Here is a 15,483-nt window from a genome sequence, read left to right on the forward strand (position 1 = left end):
CGGCTCGGCGCGTCCGCCCCGCCTCCTCCGCTGCGGCCCCGCCTCTACCACGTGACGCACGGATGGCCTCGGCTTCCTCTTACTGGCTTAGTTCCGCGTCTCCGCACCCGCGGGTCCCGGTTGCCATTGCGTGCCTGAGTCACGTGTTGGGGGGAAGCGGGAAGGCGTCGTTCTTCTTTCCTAGCCCCCCCAACCGCCATGTTTTCAGGCCCGGTCAGCTTTGGTCTTTCCCCGTAAGGAAATGGCCGGGGCGCTTCAGGGAACCCAAGGGCTGTTGCCTCGGCGGAGCCCGGGCTGACGAGGCAGTGCAGCGGGGTAAACCGGAGCAGTTCTGCGCAGGGTGGGGAGGCCATGGCGTCTGGCAGTAATTGGCTGTCCGGCGTGAATGTCGTGCTGGTGATGGCCTACGGGAGCCTGGTGAGGAGATTTCCCCCACCCGTCCCTGCTGTCGCGTCTGACCCAGTAAAGGCCCTCCTCTTGAGCAGCTCCCTGTCTTCATTCTCCACCCACTCACCTGCGCTTTTTCTGGGCTTTGACTCCTATCCCAGGAGTACCTGGGAGCAGAAGTCACCGACTCGGACTGCCCCGCCCCTAGCCGAGAACCCTCCCTCTAAACCCTAGGATGCAGACCCTCACGCCTCTCCGCTGCAGGCTTCCCTGTATCCACCCCGTCGCTGACGGCCTTGCTTTGCCCCAACTTTTACCCAAAGCATCCCCGAGAACCCGAATTGGGGGATTTGAAACGAAGGCATATTTTTTTGGAACGATTTAATTAAAGATTCTTTACTTTTTTCATTTTTTGGACAGGTGTTTGTACTGCTATTTATTTTTGTGAAGAGGCAAATCATGCGCTTTGCAATGAAATCCCGAAGGGGCCCTCATGTCCCTGTGGGACACAATGCTCCCAAGGTAGGTCCTTAAGGTACGAGATAGGCCGCCTGATTCTTCAGATTTATTACGGCCCAGAATGAGATTTACTTTGCCTTTAGAACTGACTTAATTCCCACGTTTTCTCGTTTAGTTACCCATGCGCTGACTTTAGTATATTGAGCAATAAAAGTCATCTTGGGTCTTGGCATACCTGTTCACTACTATGTCACAGCATGCAGCTTATCCAGGAGCTTAAGTTTTTGCATATGCACAACGGAGGACTTGGATTAAGATTCCCAAAACATTGTGGTATATTTCCCAGTTAAACATAAGCTACCTCGTGCTATTTGGGCGGTTTTTTTCTAATTTTGTCTTAGGATGGAATTAGGGTGGTTAAACTTAACCCCAGATCAGTGAGAATGGTTGCCTTTGCACAACATTAGATTTATAAAGGCCCTGTAAGTCATCTAGTTCCGTCATTCATGTTACAAACTGAAACTTAAGAAAAGGAAGCTACTTACCTGAGTGTATACAGGAAGTGAGCAACTAAGTAATTAGGTAATTGCCTTCCTTTCCTTGGCTTTAAATATCTACTGACGAAATTTTATCTCTATCCCATACCTTTTTCTTGAGTTCTATCCTTGTATATGCAATTGCCTAACTAACATTTCCAAGTAGATGTCTGATAAGCATCTCAAACCTAAAATGTCTAAGTGAGAACTCTTGATACCTCATTGCCACCCCTATCCTGATGCTTCTGTCTTCACTTTTGGGTAAAAGGTGTCTGCTACTCTTTGTTTGGCCATGTTCAGGGCATGCAGAAGTTGCCAGGGCAGGGATCAAACCTGCACTGCAGCTTATGGAAGTTCCCAGGCTAGGAGTCAAATTGAAGCTGTAGTCTCTGGCCTATACTGCAGCCACAGTAGTGCCAGGTCAAAGCCCAAGCCGTGTCTGCAACCTACACCACAGCTCACAGCAACAGCAGATCTTTAACCCACTGAATGAGGCCAGGGATAGAACCTACATCCTCATGGATGCTAGTCAGATTGTTTCCACTGCACCACAGCAGGAACTCCTTTCTTTAACTAATGATATAATTTCTTCCTCCTTTTCCGTGTTGATATATTTCATGGAAAGCCTCAAAGAAGATGCTGTACGGTGAAACTTCCACAGTGCCTCTAAGTTCCCTCGGTACTGCAAATGCTAACTGCTTCCTGTAAAAGGAATATAGGGTTGATTTCTAGTATGTCATGAACCAATCAAAACTTTGGCTATTAGAATTCTCCACTCAGGGCTAGGTGAGGTCAAGATTCCTTTTGCTTTAAACAATGCTGTTGGGAGTTCCCTTTGTGGCACAGCAGAAATGATTCTGACTAGGAACCATGAGGTTGCAGCATTACTGTGAGCTGTGGTATAGGTTGTAGGCCGGCAACTACAGCTGCAATTCAGCCCCTAGCCTGGGAATCTCCATATGCTGCAGGTGCAGCCCTAAAAAGCAAAAAAAAAAAAAAAAAAAGCATTCCTGTCGTGGCTCAGTGGTTAACAAACCTCTCTGGAATCCATAAGGGTGCGGGTTCTATCCCTGGCCTAGCTCGGTGGGTTAAGGATCCCAAGTTGCTGTGAGCTGTGGTGTAGGTCGCAGATGCAGCTTGGATCTGGCGTTGCTGTGGCTGTGGTTGTCAGCAAGCAGCTGGAGCTCCAGTTTGACTCCTAGCTTGGGAACCTCCATATGCCATAGGTGGGGCCCTCAAAAGCAAAAATAATAAAAAAATAATAAAGAATTCTGTAATCTGAAGTCTCATCTTTTGCTGATGGAGGTGTAGATTAATAAAACCTCTTTGTGAGATATCAGGGCATTGTCTAGTAAGGTTGCAAATTTACTTAATCCGCAGCCTGATAATTCCACTCCTAGCATAAAGAAATTAAGTTTTGCTACATGTACTGGAAGACATACAAAGATATAGCATTGTTTACAATATTTTAAAAACAGTGTTGGAGTTCCCGTTGTGGCGTAGTGGTTAACGAATCTGACTAGGAACCATGAGGTTGCGGGTTCGATCCCTGCCCTTGCTCAGTGGGTTAACGATCTGGCGTTGCCGTGAGCTGTGGCGTAGGTCGCAGATGAGGCTCAGATCGCGCGTTGCTGTGGCTCTGGCGTAGGCCGGTGGCTACAGCTCCGATTCGACCCCTAGCCTGGGAATCTCCATATGCCGTGGGAACAGCCCAAGAAATGGCAAAAAGACAAAAAAAATAAAAATTAAAAAAAAATAAAAAATAAAGACAGTGTTAATCTAGATGTCCACTTGAAAATGCATATGTAATGATGTACTTGTATTCCGGAATACCATGAGGAGTGAAAATAAACCTAAGATGGAAAAGAAAATTATGGGCATGGAGAACAGACTTGTGGTTGCTGGGGGCTGGGGGAGGAGTGGGATAGACAGGGAATTTGGGGTTCATAGATGCAAACTATTGCCTTTGGAATGGTTAAACAATGAGATCCTGCTGTGTAGCACTGGGAACTATATCTAGGCAATTATAATGGAACATGATAATGTGAGAAAAAGGAATGTGTGTGTGTGTGACTGGGTCACCTTGCTGTACGGTAGAAAATTGACAGAACACTGTAAACCAGCTATTGGAAAAAAATAATTATTAAATAAAAAAAAGAAAAACTGAAAATAAGTATGTGAACAGAATTGAATCTCTAATGTATATTTGAATGGAAAAAGTGAATCAAACATAAATGTCTCATGCTGAGTGAAAAAAAAAGCATTTACTAAAGAATATGTACCAAATGATTCCATTCCATTTGTGCGGAATTCTAGAACAAGTAGAACTGTATAGATAGAAAGCCCATCAGGCCTGGGGCAAGGAGGAGGAGGTTGTTTGCAAAGGGGGTTGAAGAATATTTTGGGGTGATGGAAATGTTCTGTCTTGATTGGAATGGTGGTTGTATTTGTCTCAAAACTCATCAGTCTACACCCTTAAAACGGACTTATTTTGCGCATAAATTCAACCTCAATAAAGTTTATTTAAAATTTTAAAAGATAGGTTGCAGAGGCATTCAAAAGTAATTTTTCCACTTGTATAAAGTTCAAAACCAGACAAAGCTAAACATATTTGGGGTGATGTAGTGATGTTGTAATACAGCAAAGAAAAATAAGACTTGACAAATTAAGGTTGAAGGTTACATTCAATCAGGGATAGGCACACAAGGCTTTGAAGTCATTGGTCAGGTCCCAGTTCATGAACTAGGTAGTGGATGCCAGTGTTCATCTTAATTTTACATTCAGTTACAGAGTTCATATATGATGCATGTATTCTGTGTATGATGTATTTCACATTGGAAGTCTAGAAAAATTACTAAATGAAAAAGAATACGGAATACTTGCTGGGGCTCTGGCAATCCTCATAAGTAGAAGAGATAAGTATGAAATGGTTAACAGTGGTCGCTTTTGGGTAAGTGGGAATGACATCTTTAGTGTCTTTTAATTACCTGCTTAAAAAATTAAATATATGCTATGGGAGTTCCCACATGGCTCAGAGATCCTGTGTTGTCACTGCAGTGTTGCAGGTTCAATCCCTGGCCCAGGAACTTCTGCTTGCTATAGGTGTGGCCAAATAAATAAAATATGCTCTACAAGACAGCTTCTAGAAATCCTGTGGTCCACCAGGTAGGGAATGTCCCTAAACTGTTATAAACCACATAGAGCTCTCCTTGTAAGTTTTTAGAGTAGATTATGATCTCCATTTGATACCCATTTTTTTCCCAGCTCAGGAAATTTTTCATAACACCTAACCAAGATTCTTCTAAATCCAGTGGAAAGTCAGAAATAATGCTGTAGAGCTTGAAAGACTTCTGGCAGATTAAAAGATCTAGCTTAAAGACGTACAGCTTGAAGAGTTCTTAGAAAATGCAGTTCCATTCTTTCTTAAATTCTTGAGTTTTGTCTGGCAGTTTTGTTAGCCAAATAAGCATTTTCCTTCTGTTGTTCACTTGTTCTGCCCCGTTCCAAATTGATGGGAAGCAAAGTACAGGCTAAGTGATTGTGTATTCTTTTCTCCACGTGAACAGGACTTAAAAGAGGAGATTGATATCCGACTATCCAGGGTTCAGGATATCAAGTATGAACCTCAGCTCCTTGCAGATGATGATGCAAGACTATTACAGCTGGAAACCCAGGGAAATCAAAGTATGTGGCGTGCTTTTAGAGGATACTTGAATGAGGAGTCCTAGCGGTTCAGAATTCCTTTGCTCAGAGTTGTAAACATAGCTGCTGGCAAAATCAGCAGCTGTGGTTCCTTGTTACTGGGGTTATGTTCAATGTGGGCGGCAGTTTGTTAGCTTTGCTAAGAGTCTGAAGAATCTTTTTTTAAGGGTTATACCTGAGATCAGTCTCTTTCTCAACAGGTTGCTACAACTATCTATACAGGATGAAAGCTCTGGATGCCATCCGTGCCTCTGGTAAGGGCTGCTTGGCAGCTGTTCAGGTTCCTGAAAGCTCACCTGGAGAAGAGAGGGAGGAACCCAACCCACTTAATATGTTAGAATTTGTCCTTTCTGCACATCCCCAGCCAGTAGAAATTTCCTAGAATTTTGAGAATATTGGGTTGCTATTTTGCTTAAGGGAATAACATAGGCAAGTTATTTTTTTCTCCAAAGAGCCTGGATATTTTTTATTCATCTCTTTATTTTACTTTTTGTTCTTCCCTTTAGGCCTTTAGTTCATGAACTAGATGGTGGTAATTTGCTTATTTTTCCACAAAGACAGGTAACGTCTGCTTTTTCACTAAACTTACATAGATGGTTCCTTTTTTTTTTTGCTTTTTAGGGCCACACTCGCAGTATATGGAGGTTCCCAGGCTAGGGGTCGAATAGGAGCTACAGCTGCCGGCCTACACCACAGCCACAAGCAGTAGCAACGCAGGATCCGAGCTGTGTCTGTGACCTACACCACAGCTCACGACAGCGCCAGATCCTTAACCCACTGAGTAAAGCCAGGGATCAAACCCACAAGCTCATGGTTCCAATCAGATTTGTTTCCACTGCACCACGATGGGAACTCCAGATGGTTGTTTTTTTGTTTTGTTTTGTTTTTTGTCTTTAGGGCCACACTGCAGCATATGGAGGTTCCCAGGCTAGGGGTCTAATTGGAGCTGTAGCTGCCGACCTACACCACAGCCACAGCAACTCAGGATCCAAGCCGAGTCTGTGACCTACACCACAGCTCACGGCAACGCTGGATCCTTTAACCTACTAAGCAGGGCCAGAGATGTCTTCATGGATACTAGTTGGGTTCATTACCGCTGAGCCATAATGGGAACTCCAATTTTTGAAATTTTTTTTTTTCCATTCTGTGACCGTTGTCAAAAATACTCTTATCTCCACCAAAATAGTTTTTATCTTAAACTCTGGGTAAGTAGGATGCATAGAGAGATGACACTAACATGTATCATTGGTATAGCTTAGCAGTTGTATTGCCGCCACCATATGACCACTCAGACACAGCACTGTATCGCTGATCTTTTTTTGTTTGTTTGTTTTTGATGGCATGCAGAACTTCCCTGGACCAGGGATCAAACCCAAGCCACAGCAGTGACAGTGCCAGATCCTTAACCTACAAAGCCCCCAGGGACCTCCGTATTTCTGGTCTTATGAATTCTCTTAGAATTTCTGCCTAAGTCATTGGACCATTTCTAAGTGTGGAAGCTACTTAGAAAGACTAACAAATGGGAAAGGGGTATCATTGTTCTGTTTTCTCCACACAGAGATCCCATTTTATGCTGAAGGCCGGCATCCTCGTTCCTTAATGGGCAAGAATTTCCGCTCCTACCTGCTAGATCTTCGAAACACTAGTACTCCTTTCAAGGGTGTGCGCAAGGCCCTCATTGACACCCTGCTGGATGGCTATGAGACAGCCCGCTATGGGACAGGGGTAAGCTCGTTGGATACTTTTTCCTTCAGGGAACTAAAGGGGTGCCCCAGATTGGGAGATCCTCATTCTTCCATCCTCTTTCTTCAGGTCTTTGGCCAGAGTGAGTACCTGCGCTATCAGGAAGCCCTGAGTGAGCTGGCCACAGTGTGAGTTTGGAGGGGAATATGTCAAAGGGTGCTGGTTAGAGAATACAGTAGTGCTGGGCCTTCAAAAGCCATATGAACAGAATGTATGGTAGGATAAGAGTTGTCAGGTCCTAGACTATCAGAGCTATGTCTTGTACACATTGGAAAGCAGATGCTATTCTATAAGCTAATAAGAGAAGTTTCTGCTACTTTTGTACACCTCTTTTTCTTTTCTTGTTAGTTTTGTGCAATTCAGTAAAATGTCTGAATTGGTATAACTTATTCCCAATAAAGGGAATGAAATAGTTTTAGAGCATAACAAAAATTTCTGGAGTTCCCATCGTGGCACAGCAGAAACGAATCCAACTAGGAACCATGAGGTTGCAGGGTTTGATCCTTGGCCTCGCTCAGTGGGTTAAGGATCCAGCGTTGCCGTGAGCTGTAGTGTAGGTTGCAGATGAGGCTCAGATCTGGTATTGCTGTGGTTCTGGTGTAGGCCGGTGGCTACAGCTCCGATTAGATCCCTAGCCTGGGAACCTCCATATGCTGTGGGCGCGGCCCTAAAAAAGGACAAGAGACCAAAAAAAAAAGAAAACTTCTCTTCCAGGGTCCCAGTGCACTCCTTTTATGTCTTGATCTGATAAAAGTAAGAATTAAATGCCAACCATTTGTAATACCACTTACAGTGTTAGTAACCCTGTCTGAAACGAAAGGTATCCCTAAAGAATCAGTTGCTGAGAGTTGGTGTTATAGAAGAGGAATTAAGACTTTTGTCTGGGAATGTTTCAAATACGTACTAACAGGAGTTCCCGTCGTGGCTCAGTGGTTAACGAATCTGACTAGGAGCCATGAGGTTGTGGGTTCGATCCCTGGCCTTGCTCAGTGGGTTAAGGATCCAGCACTGCTGTGGCTCTGGCACAGGCCAGTAGCTACAGCTCCGATTCAACCCCTAGCCTGGGAACCTCCATGTGCCATGGAAGTGGCCCAAGAAATGGCAAAAAGACAAAATAAATAAATAACGTACTAACAAAGCTTCATTATGTTGTTTATGCATTTGTTAAAATGAATGGGTAAAGAGAAAAAGCCAATCTAAAATAAAAAGTTAGTTACCAGCCATGAAAAGAATACATGTCTTCTGCTGTGTTGAATATGGTTCTTTCTCAAAAAATAAGGGGTATGTCCATCCTGTCTTCTCTGTCCTTCAATATAAACTACCTTGTTCTAAAGACAAAAGGTTCTGGAGTTCCTGTTTTAGTGCAGTGGAACCGAATCTGACTAGGAACCATGAGGTTGCAGGTTCGATCCCTGGCATTGCTCAGTGGGTTGAGGATCCAGTGTTGCCGTGAACTGTGGTGTGGGTCACAGATGCAGCTTAGATCTGACGTGGCTGTTGCTGTGGTGTAGGCCGGCAGCTGTAGCTCCGGAAATCTCCATATGCTGTGGGTGTGGCCCTAAAAAGCAAAAAAAAGAGAGAGACAAAAGGTTCTGGTAAGAACTACCTAGAACCCTAATGAAAATGAACATAATGGAAAAGGGCATTTAGTCTAGAATCAGGTAGGAGGCCTCTTTACAATTCATTTTCTTTGAAAGACAAATGCTGTATGATTCCACTTTTGTGAGGTATCTAGAGTAGCCATATTCATAGAAAAAGAAAGTAGAATGGTAGTTGCCAGGGACTAGAGGGAAGGGGGAATAGGAAGTTGTTTAATAGGCAGAGGGTTTGTTTTACAAGATGAATTCTGGAGGTTGGTTGCACTACTGAACTGGAAACATTAAAAAATGGTTAAGATGGGGAATTCCCGCTGTGGCCCAGTGGGTTAAGAATCCAACTGCAGCAGCTTGGGTCCATGCAGAGGCAGGGATTCAATCCCCTGCCAGATGCAGTAGGTTAAAGGATCCAGTGATGCCACAGTTATGACATAGGTTGCAGCTGCAGCTCAGATTCAGTCCCTGGGCCGGGAACTTCCACATGCTGCAGGTGTGGCCATAAATTTAAAAAAAAAAAAAAAAAAAGGAGTAAATTTTACGTTTATCACAATTAAAAAATTCAGGCGTTCCCATTTTGGCGCAATGGAAATAACTCTCACTAGTAACCATGAGGTTATGGGTTCTATCCCTGGCCTCACTCAGTTCGTTAAGGATCCGGCATTGCCATGAGCTCTGGTGTAGGTCTCAGACATGGCTCCAATCCCATGTTGCTGTGGCATAGGCCAGCGGCTGTAACTCTGATTTGACCCCTAGCCTGGGAACCTCCATATGCCGCGGGTATGGCCCTAAAAAGCAAAAAAAAAAAAAAAAAAAGTTCTGTCTCTTTGGTTTCTAGTTTCTAGAAAGTTTCAGGTATATTGAAGAGTATAGGCTCTGAAATCTGACACACTTAGCTTTGAATCTCATCTCTTTGTCACTTACTAGCTTTGTGACCTCAGGTAACTTACTTAATGGACCCTCAGTTTCCTAACCTGCAAAGGGGGATAATACCACCATATAGGGATAATGGGATGTTAGTAAATTACAAGTTGGTAAAGCACCCAGTTTAATGTCCTAACATGTGGTGGGTACTCAGTAGTTACTTCAGTAATATTCTTTGGTATTTAGTTGTTTCAAGGGACTCTCTTTGGACTGGAAGCTTTTTTTGTTTTTGTTTTTTTTAAGGGCTGCAGGTGCAGCATATAGAAATTCCTAGGCTGGGGTTGAATCGGAGCTACAGCTGCTGGCCTACACCACAGCCATGACAACACCAGATCGGAGCCGCATCTGCAAACTACACCACAGCTCATGGCAATGGCAGATCCTTAGCTCACTTAGCAGGGTCAGGGATTGAACCCGCATCCTCATGGCTATTAGGTTCATTTCCACTGAGCCACAACAGCAACTCCCAGGACTGGAAGTTTATTAGGGGCATGCACACATTAGGTGAATCAGCAGAATTAAAAATTTTCTTTAAGCACAGTGAAATGAAGGAGAGATTGAGCCAGAGCCAGGGATTCGGTGGGAAAATTGACTTCTCTGCTATTTCTAAGCTACCAAATAGGATTTTATTACTAACTAGTTTATGAGGTAGGACAGAGAACATGTATGGCTGTGGTTGAATTTATAGAGTGGATAAGCCTTGAATTGATTTCTTCCATTGGCCTGTTCTGCCCATGACTTGCCCTCTCTGTGTTCTTTAGGGTCAAAGCACGAAGAGGGAGCTCTCAGCGACACCACCAGTCAGCAGCCAAAGACCTAACCCAGTCTCCTGAAGTCTCGCCAACAACCATCCAGGTGACATACCTCCCCTCCAGCCAGAAGAGTAAACGTGCCAAGCACTTCCTTGAATTGAAGAGCTTTAAGGACAACTATAACACACTGGAGAGTACTCTGTGATGGGGCTGAAGGACTCTCTGTTGATGGAGCCAGACAGACTGCAGCGTGCTTGCCCGGCAGCCCTCAGGTCATCTGGCTCAGCAACCCAGACTGGATCAGCTGACGCTCCAGTTGTGTTTAGAGCTCTTGCCTAGAAGATCATTCTCCAACGCTTTCCTCTGGCCAGTTTTAGAGCATCAGTTAAGACTTTATTTTCCCTTGGTAGCACTTTTCTCTGGATTTGAATTCATATGTTTTTCTTAATCTTTCTGTCAAAGGTTCCTTGAAAATCCTCACTTGATTTTGATCATGGTTCATCTGCTCTTTTCCAGACTATAAATAAATCCTGAGGGTGAGAGTTGGGGTGATGGGGCTTGGTGTCTTGTCTTCTGGATCGCCCCCTTTGTATACAGTTGAATGGGAACCATTTGGGTTTGAGATACCTAAGAGTTGATTAACAGGAAAAGCATACAGAAACTGGTGGGGAGGTTAGGTGAGGCCATGAGTGGTATGTGGAACTTACTCTGGTGCTCCATCTAAATCAGGCTGTGTTGAACCATTAACATAACTTTCCTGACATGCAAGGATCTGCCTTCCACTTCATTCCATATTGTCATGAATAAATTGGAAAGGGAATGTTTTGACACCTGACAAATTCCATCCCCCCTCATTTGGGGATAGTGTGAGTGAAGGAATGATAAGACCAATATACTGGTCTGACTTTATAAATTATTTAATAAAATGTAGAGTTAAAAAATAAAGCATGCGATTCATTCCTTTACAATTGCCTTTTAATAAAAGAGGTATATGATAGGCTCTCTGGACCTAGGAGCATATAGATACTCCTTGGGACCCCAAAAGAAGAAAGCCTAAAATTAGGACTATGGTCCTTGCTCATAGAATTGCCTGAGACACTAATAGAAGGCTGGCGAACCAGGATTCCCTTCAAGTCTCCAGGGCAGCAGGCCAGGTGACCAATCAACTCTTAGGCCGAGGGGTCATTGTTGGAGCCATAAATGTTGCTATGACTACTGAAACCTCGTGACTGCACTAAACAGAAAGGAGAGCCTGCTCTGTCTCCTAAGACCATATCGAGTCTGTGGACATGTCTATGGAAAAGATGGTAAAAGTAGAAGAGGTATGCAGAGTTGGAAGCAGGGTGGGGTTGGAGGAGTTTCCCTTTAGTGAGATTTACAGAGAAATTTACCAGAAATGGACCGTTTCTTAATAGAGGCCCCTGATGTAACAAAGATGGTAAGGACTGGGAGACTGTCTGGCACATAGTAGATAATTCAAATATTTGTTGCATTCACCTCCCATAGGAAATTTGCTACTCTCTCTCTCAAAAGAGGACTGTGTCTCCCATCACGTTGGGGTACTAAGGGTGAGGTACTGGAGATCAAGGCAGGTCAACAGAACTCCCTTTTCTTGCAGAGTTTTCAAAGGGCCGTGGGGCTGAAGAAGATGGTGGACAGGTAATCTCTGCTTCTGTCCCTTCCCTTACACTGCAGCTTGACCTTTTCACCCTCCTGTTCTGAAGGCACCTCTCAGATCTGTTCCATCTTATTAGGGGCTCATCAAGAAGGCGAACAGGTGTGGAGGGGGCAAGAAGCAGCCCGTGTTCTCAAAAGCAGAAAAGCCTAGTGGACATCAGGTTAGGCTATATAGACAATGGTTTTTATAACCCCTTGCTTCCCATTCTCTGGAGGAAAATTGGAGCAAGTTTTTGTTTTTTAAGGAAAATTCAATTATTTGTTTTCTGGCATTGTACTAACCATGTGGTAGGTATACAGTTAAGTATTTGTCAAATGAATAGGAAGAATCAAAAGACTAGGCTATGTACTTCCATCACCTGTGGAACTCTTATTTTATTTTATTTTTATTTATGTTTTGTCTTTTTGCCATTTCTTGGGCCGCTCCTGCGGCATATGGAGGTTCCCAGGCTAGGGGTCTAATCGGAGCTGTAGCCGCTGGCCTATGCCAGAGCCACAGCAACGCAGGATCCGAGCCGCATCTGCGACCTACACCACAGCTCACGGCAACGCCAGATTGTTAACCCACTGAGCAAGGGCAGGGATCGAACCCGCAACCTCATGGTTCCCAGTCGGATTCATTAACCACTGCACCACGATGGGAACTCCACCTGTGGAACTTTTAAAAACACACAGGTGTTAACCCAGAATGTTCTGACTAAAACGGTCTGGGATTAAATAAGATAAACTTGTTTTGGGAGGTTTTTTTTTTTTTTTTTAACATTTCTAGGGCCGCTCCCACAGCACATGGAGGTTCCCAGGCTAGTGGTCCAATCGGAGCTGCAGCCACTGGCCTACGCCACAGCCACAGCAACTCGGAATCCGAGATGAGTCTGTGACCTACACCACAGCTCACAGCAATGCCGGATCCCCAACCCACCGAGCAAGGTCGGGGATCAAACCCTCAACCCCATGGTTCTCAGTCAAACTCGTTAACCACTGAGCCACGACGGCAACTCCCAGGTAAACCTGTTTTTTAAGGTTTCACCAGTTATATCCAGATTTAGCAAGGATGTCAGGTAACAAGTATGCTTATAGTTTTAGTGGGAGTCAAGATTGATGCAGCCTTTTTTATGAAGGTAGTTTGGTGGAATCTATCAAAATTTTAAATTTGCATATCCTTTAAACTGACAACTTTTATCTCCTTACACATATATATCTGCAAAAGCACTAGAATGTACATTCACAAGAGTGTTCATGACAGCATTGTTTATAAAAATTAAAAGGCTAGAAACAACGTAGATGGTTAAATTATGATACAAAAATACTAGGCAATCTTTAAACAGACTGAAGCAAATCTTTATGTGTTGATATGAAAAGTCCAAATTGATACTGCTTATGTAAATATATGATTTCATGTTGAAAAATTAAAAGACATATGATAGAAAAATTTTCTGGAAAGATACACAAGAAACTGATAACTTTGTTGAAAAGAACTGGGGCAGAAGAATGAAGCTTTCACTTTTCATTTAACATATATATTTCCCATATGGATTTAATTTTTCAGCCATCTGTAAAACCCTTTTTTTTTAAATGTCGGCAAGGGTTGTCTGAACAGAGGATACAAACGTGAGAGAGAGAGGGACGTAGGTATATTCCTTTTATGTATCTAGTTACCCTTTCAAGGAGTTTGCAGGCTTCTGACATTAGCACAGAAGTTCTGGTGAAGAAGCAACCTCACTGATGGGTTTTTTGTCTCCATTCCTAATGCCAACCCATTCAACCCTACCTTTATGCCTGGGGCAGGTGGCAAAATTCACATACTCACTGTCTGTGGCAGATGACATTAAGCCAGAGGAGAAACCCATATGCCATCCTAAGGATGCAAAACACCATGGTACAGGAGTTGGCACTGGCTAACAAGCAGCTACTGATGGTGAGTTCTGGCAAAGGTGACCTAAAGTTTCATCCTCTACTGCCCTGTGCCTTTGCCCACTGGAATTCCCAAGTTCTCAGTCTCCAACCATTTACTCACCTCTCTTATTTGCCTCTGAGATTTTCACCATCACACCAGAGCAGTAACTCTTTAACCCTAAAACTAAGGCTATTTTTCACTGATTCTTTACATCTAGCTGCAGATGGCACATTCTAAACACCCAAGGTGTAGTCTAGTCCTTGCTCCTCTCACCTTGGTAAGACTCAAAACTACTTCTTAGTGTCCAGCACCTGCCTCTCAGAACCTCTTTCTCTCTCCCTGGAGTCCCCATTTCCTGTCATGTCACCATCTTTGTATCCCAGGTACCTAGAAAATTTTCTGTTTCATGGAATGTCCTTAGCAAATATTTGCTGAATGTGGGGCTTCACCCATGGTGGGGGGAAAAAAAATAGGTAGGCTTCCCCTCCAGTGGTTCAGCCTCTGTGCTACTGCCTAGCTTTATGTCACAGCTAAGTATAGATCCAAGAGAACATGTGTGATAGGAAAACAACCAGGGAGAAAGAATGAGAAAGCGGGGTAGGAATTCCCTTGTTGCTCAGCGGGTTAAGGATCCAGCATTGTTACTATATAGTGGCTCCAGTCGCTGCTGTGGCATGGGTTCGATCCCTGGCCTGGGAACTTCCACATGTCACAGGCTTGGCCAAAAAAAAAAAAAAAGAGAGAGAGAGAGAAAGGGAGCTAAACAGAGGGCAAAGATCACATCCTGTTCTGCCCTCCCCACCAGGTCCGTCAAGCTGCCCTGCACCAGCTGTTTGAAAAGGAGCATCGGCAGTACCAGCGGGAACTAAATCAGATGGGCAAGGCTTTTTATGTGGAGCGACTCTGATGGCATTTGAAACATTGCCCCTGCATTCTCACCACACCTGCTAACCTAGCCTTTTGAGCTCCACCACCTTGAACATCCTTCCCAGAACTCACCTGGATCTAGTTATCTGTCCAGGATTTAAGATATCGCCCCATTCTCATCTCTTTCATGCCCATGTCAATCCCCTAATGCTCTTTGGGAAATAATCTATAAAACAATGGTAAAGACAAGAGTGACACCTTGTGGTCAGAATGAGATTTGCAGTTTTGATGTAAGTGGGAGGAGGGGAGGTGGAGAAATAGATGGACAGTGTGAGCAGAGAATTCTAATTTGTTTAACAAATAAATCTAATTTTTAAATGTTCAAACTTGGCCCACTGGATCATTCTTTCAACCTTAAATCTTGATCTGTTTCAAAAGTGTTTATTCATAGCTGCCATGAAAGAAAAAATAATCTTTTTTTTTTTCTTTTCACGGCTGCACCTGTGGCATATGGAAGTTCCCGAACTTCACCTGAGGCCTACACCACAGACATAGCAACGCCAGATCCGAGCCACATTCTGCAATCTACACCGAAGCTTGGGGCAATGCCAGATCCTTAACCCAATGAGTGAGGCCAGGAATCAGACTCACATCCTCACAGAGACAACGTCGGGTCCTTAACCCCTTGAGCCACAAGAGGAACTCCCAGGTGCCATAATCCTGATATAGCATCCTAGATTTTGCTTACCACCTCTCAGATCTCATTTCCACTGGTAATTTCTACATACTTGGACAGATAGCTCTGAACATGGCTATTAATCCACAGGCACTGTGGTACTTGATGTCAGGAGGCCTGGATTTTAGGTTTCAACACTGCCAGTTATTGTGAAACTGTGTACAAGTCTCTATCTCTCTCTTTTTTTTTTTTTTTTTTTCTTTTTCTACACAGC

The 15,483-nt window shown here is 43.9% G+C and overlaps 3 protein-coding genes across 3 annotated transcripts in view; 2 read left to right on the forward strand and 1 right to left on the reverse strand.

The window, feature by feature from the left end:
- The window catches only part of UBAP2L (ubiquitin associated protein 2 like), a 49,198-nt gene extending 48,610 nt beyond the window's left edge, over nucleotides 1-588 (reverse strand). Inside the window, exon 1 of the mRNA XM_047784501.1 lies at nucleotides 515-588. The gene's annotated coding sequence lies outside the window, so the exon portion shown is untranslated. The remainder of the gene's footprint in view (nucleotides 1-514) is intronic.
- C6H1orf43 (chromosome 6 C1orf43 homolog) lies at nucleotides 59-10,637 on the forward strand. Its single transcript, XM_047784510.1, has 7 exons — nucleotides 59-417; nucleotides 808-909; nucleotides 4,949-5,066; nucleotides 5,285-5,338; nucleotides 6,643-6,809; nucleotides 6,897-6,955; nucleotides 10,105-10,637. The coding sequence occupies exons 1-7, from the start codon at nucleotides 352-354 to the stop codon at nucleotides 10,298-10,300; spliced, it is 762 nt and encodes a 253-aa protein (XP_047640466.1). The 5' UTR covers nucleotides 59-351; the 3' UTR covers nucleotides 10,301-10,637.
- Nucleotides 10,638-10,775: 138 nt separating this feature from the next.
- CFAP141 (cilia and flagella associated protein 141) lies at nucleotides 10,776-14,915 on the forward strand. The gene is made up of 4 exons (XM_047784511.1): nucleotides 10,776-11,417; nucleotides 11,714-11,754; nucleotides 13,558-13,687; nucleotides 14,472-14,915. The coding sequence occupies exons 1-4, from the start codon at nucleotides 11,385-11,387 to the stop codon at nucleotides 14,571-14,573; spliced, it is 306 nt and encodes a 101-aa protein (XP_047640467.1). The 5' UTR covers nucleotides 10,776-11,384; the 3' UTR covers nucleotides 14,574-14,915.
- The last annotated feature ends 568 nt before the right edge of the window (nucleotides 14,916-15,483 follow it).

This window comes from Phacochoerus africanus, chromosome 6, assembly GCF_016906955.1.
Source record: "Phacochoerus africanus isolate WHEZ1 chromosome 6, ROS_Pafr_v1, whole genome shotgun sequence".
Taxonomy (NCBI): Eukaryota; Metazoa; Chordata; class Mammalia; order Artiodactyla; family Suidae; genus Phacochoerus; species Phacochoerus africanus.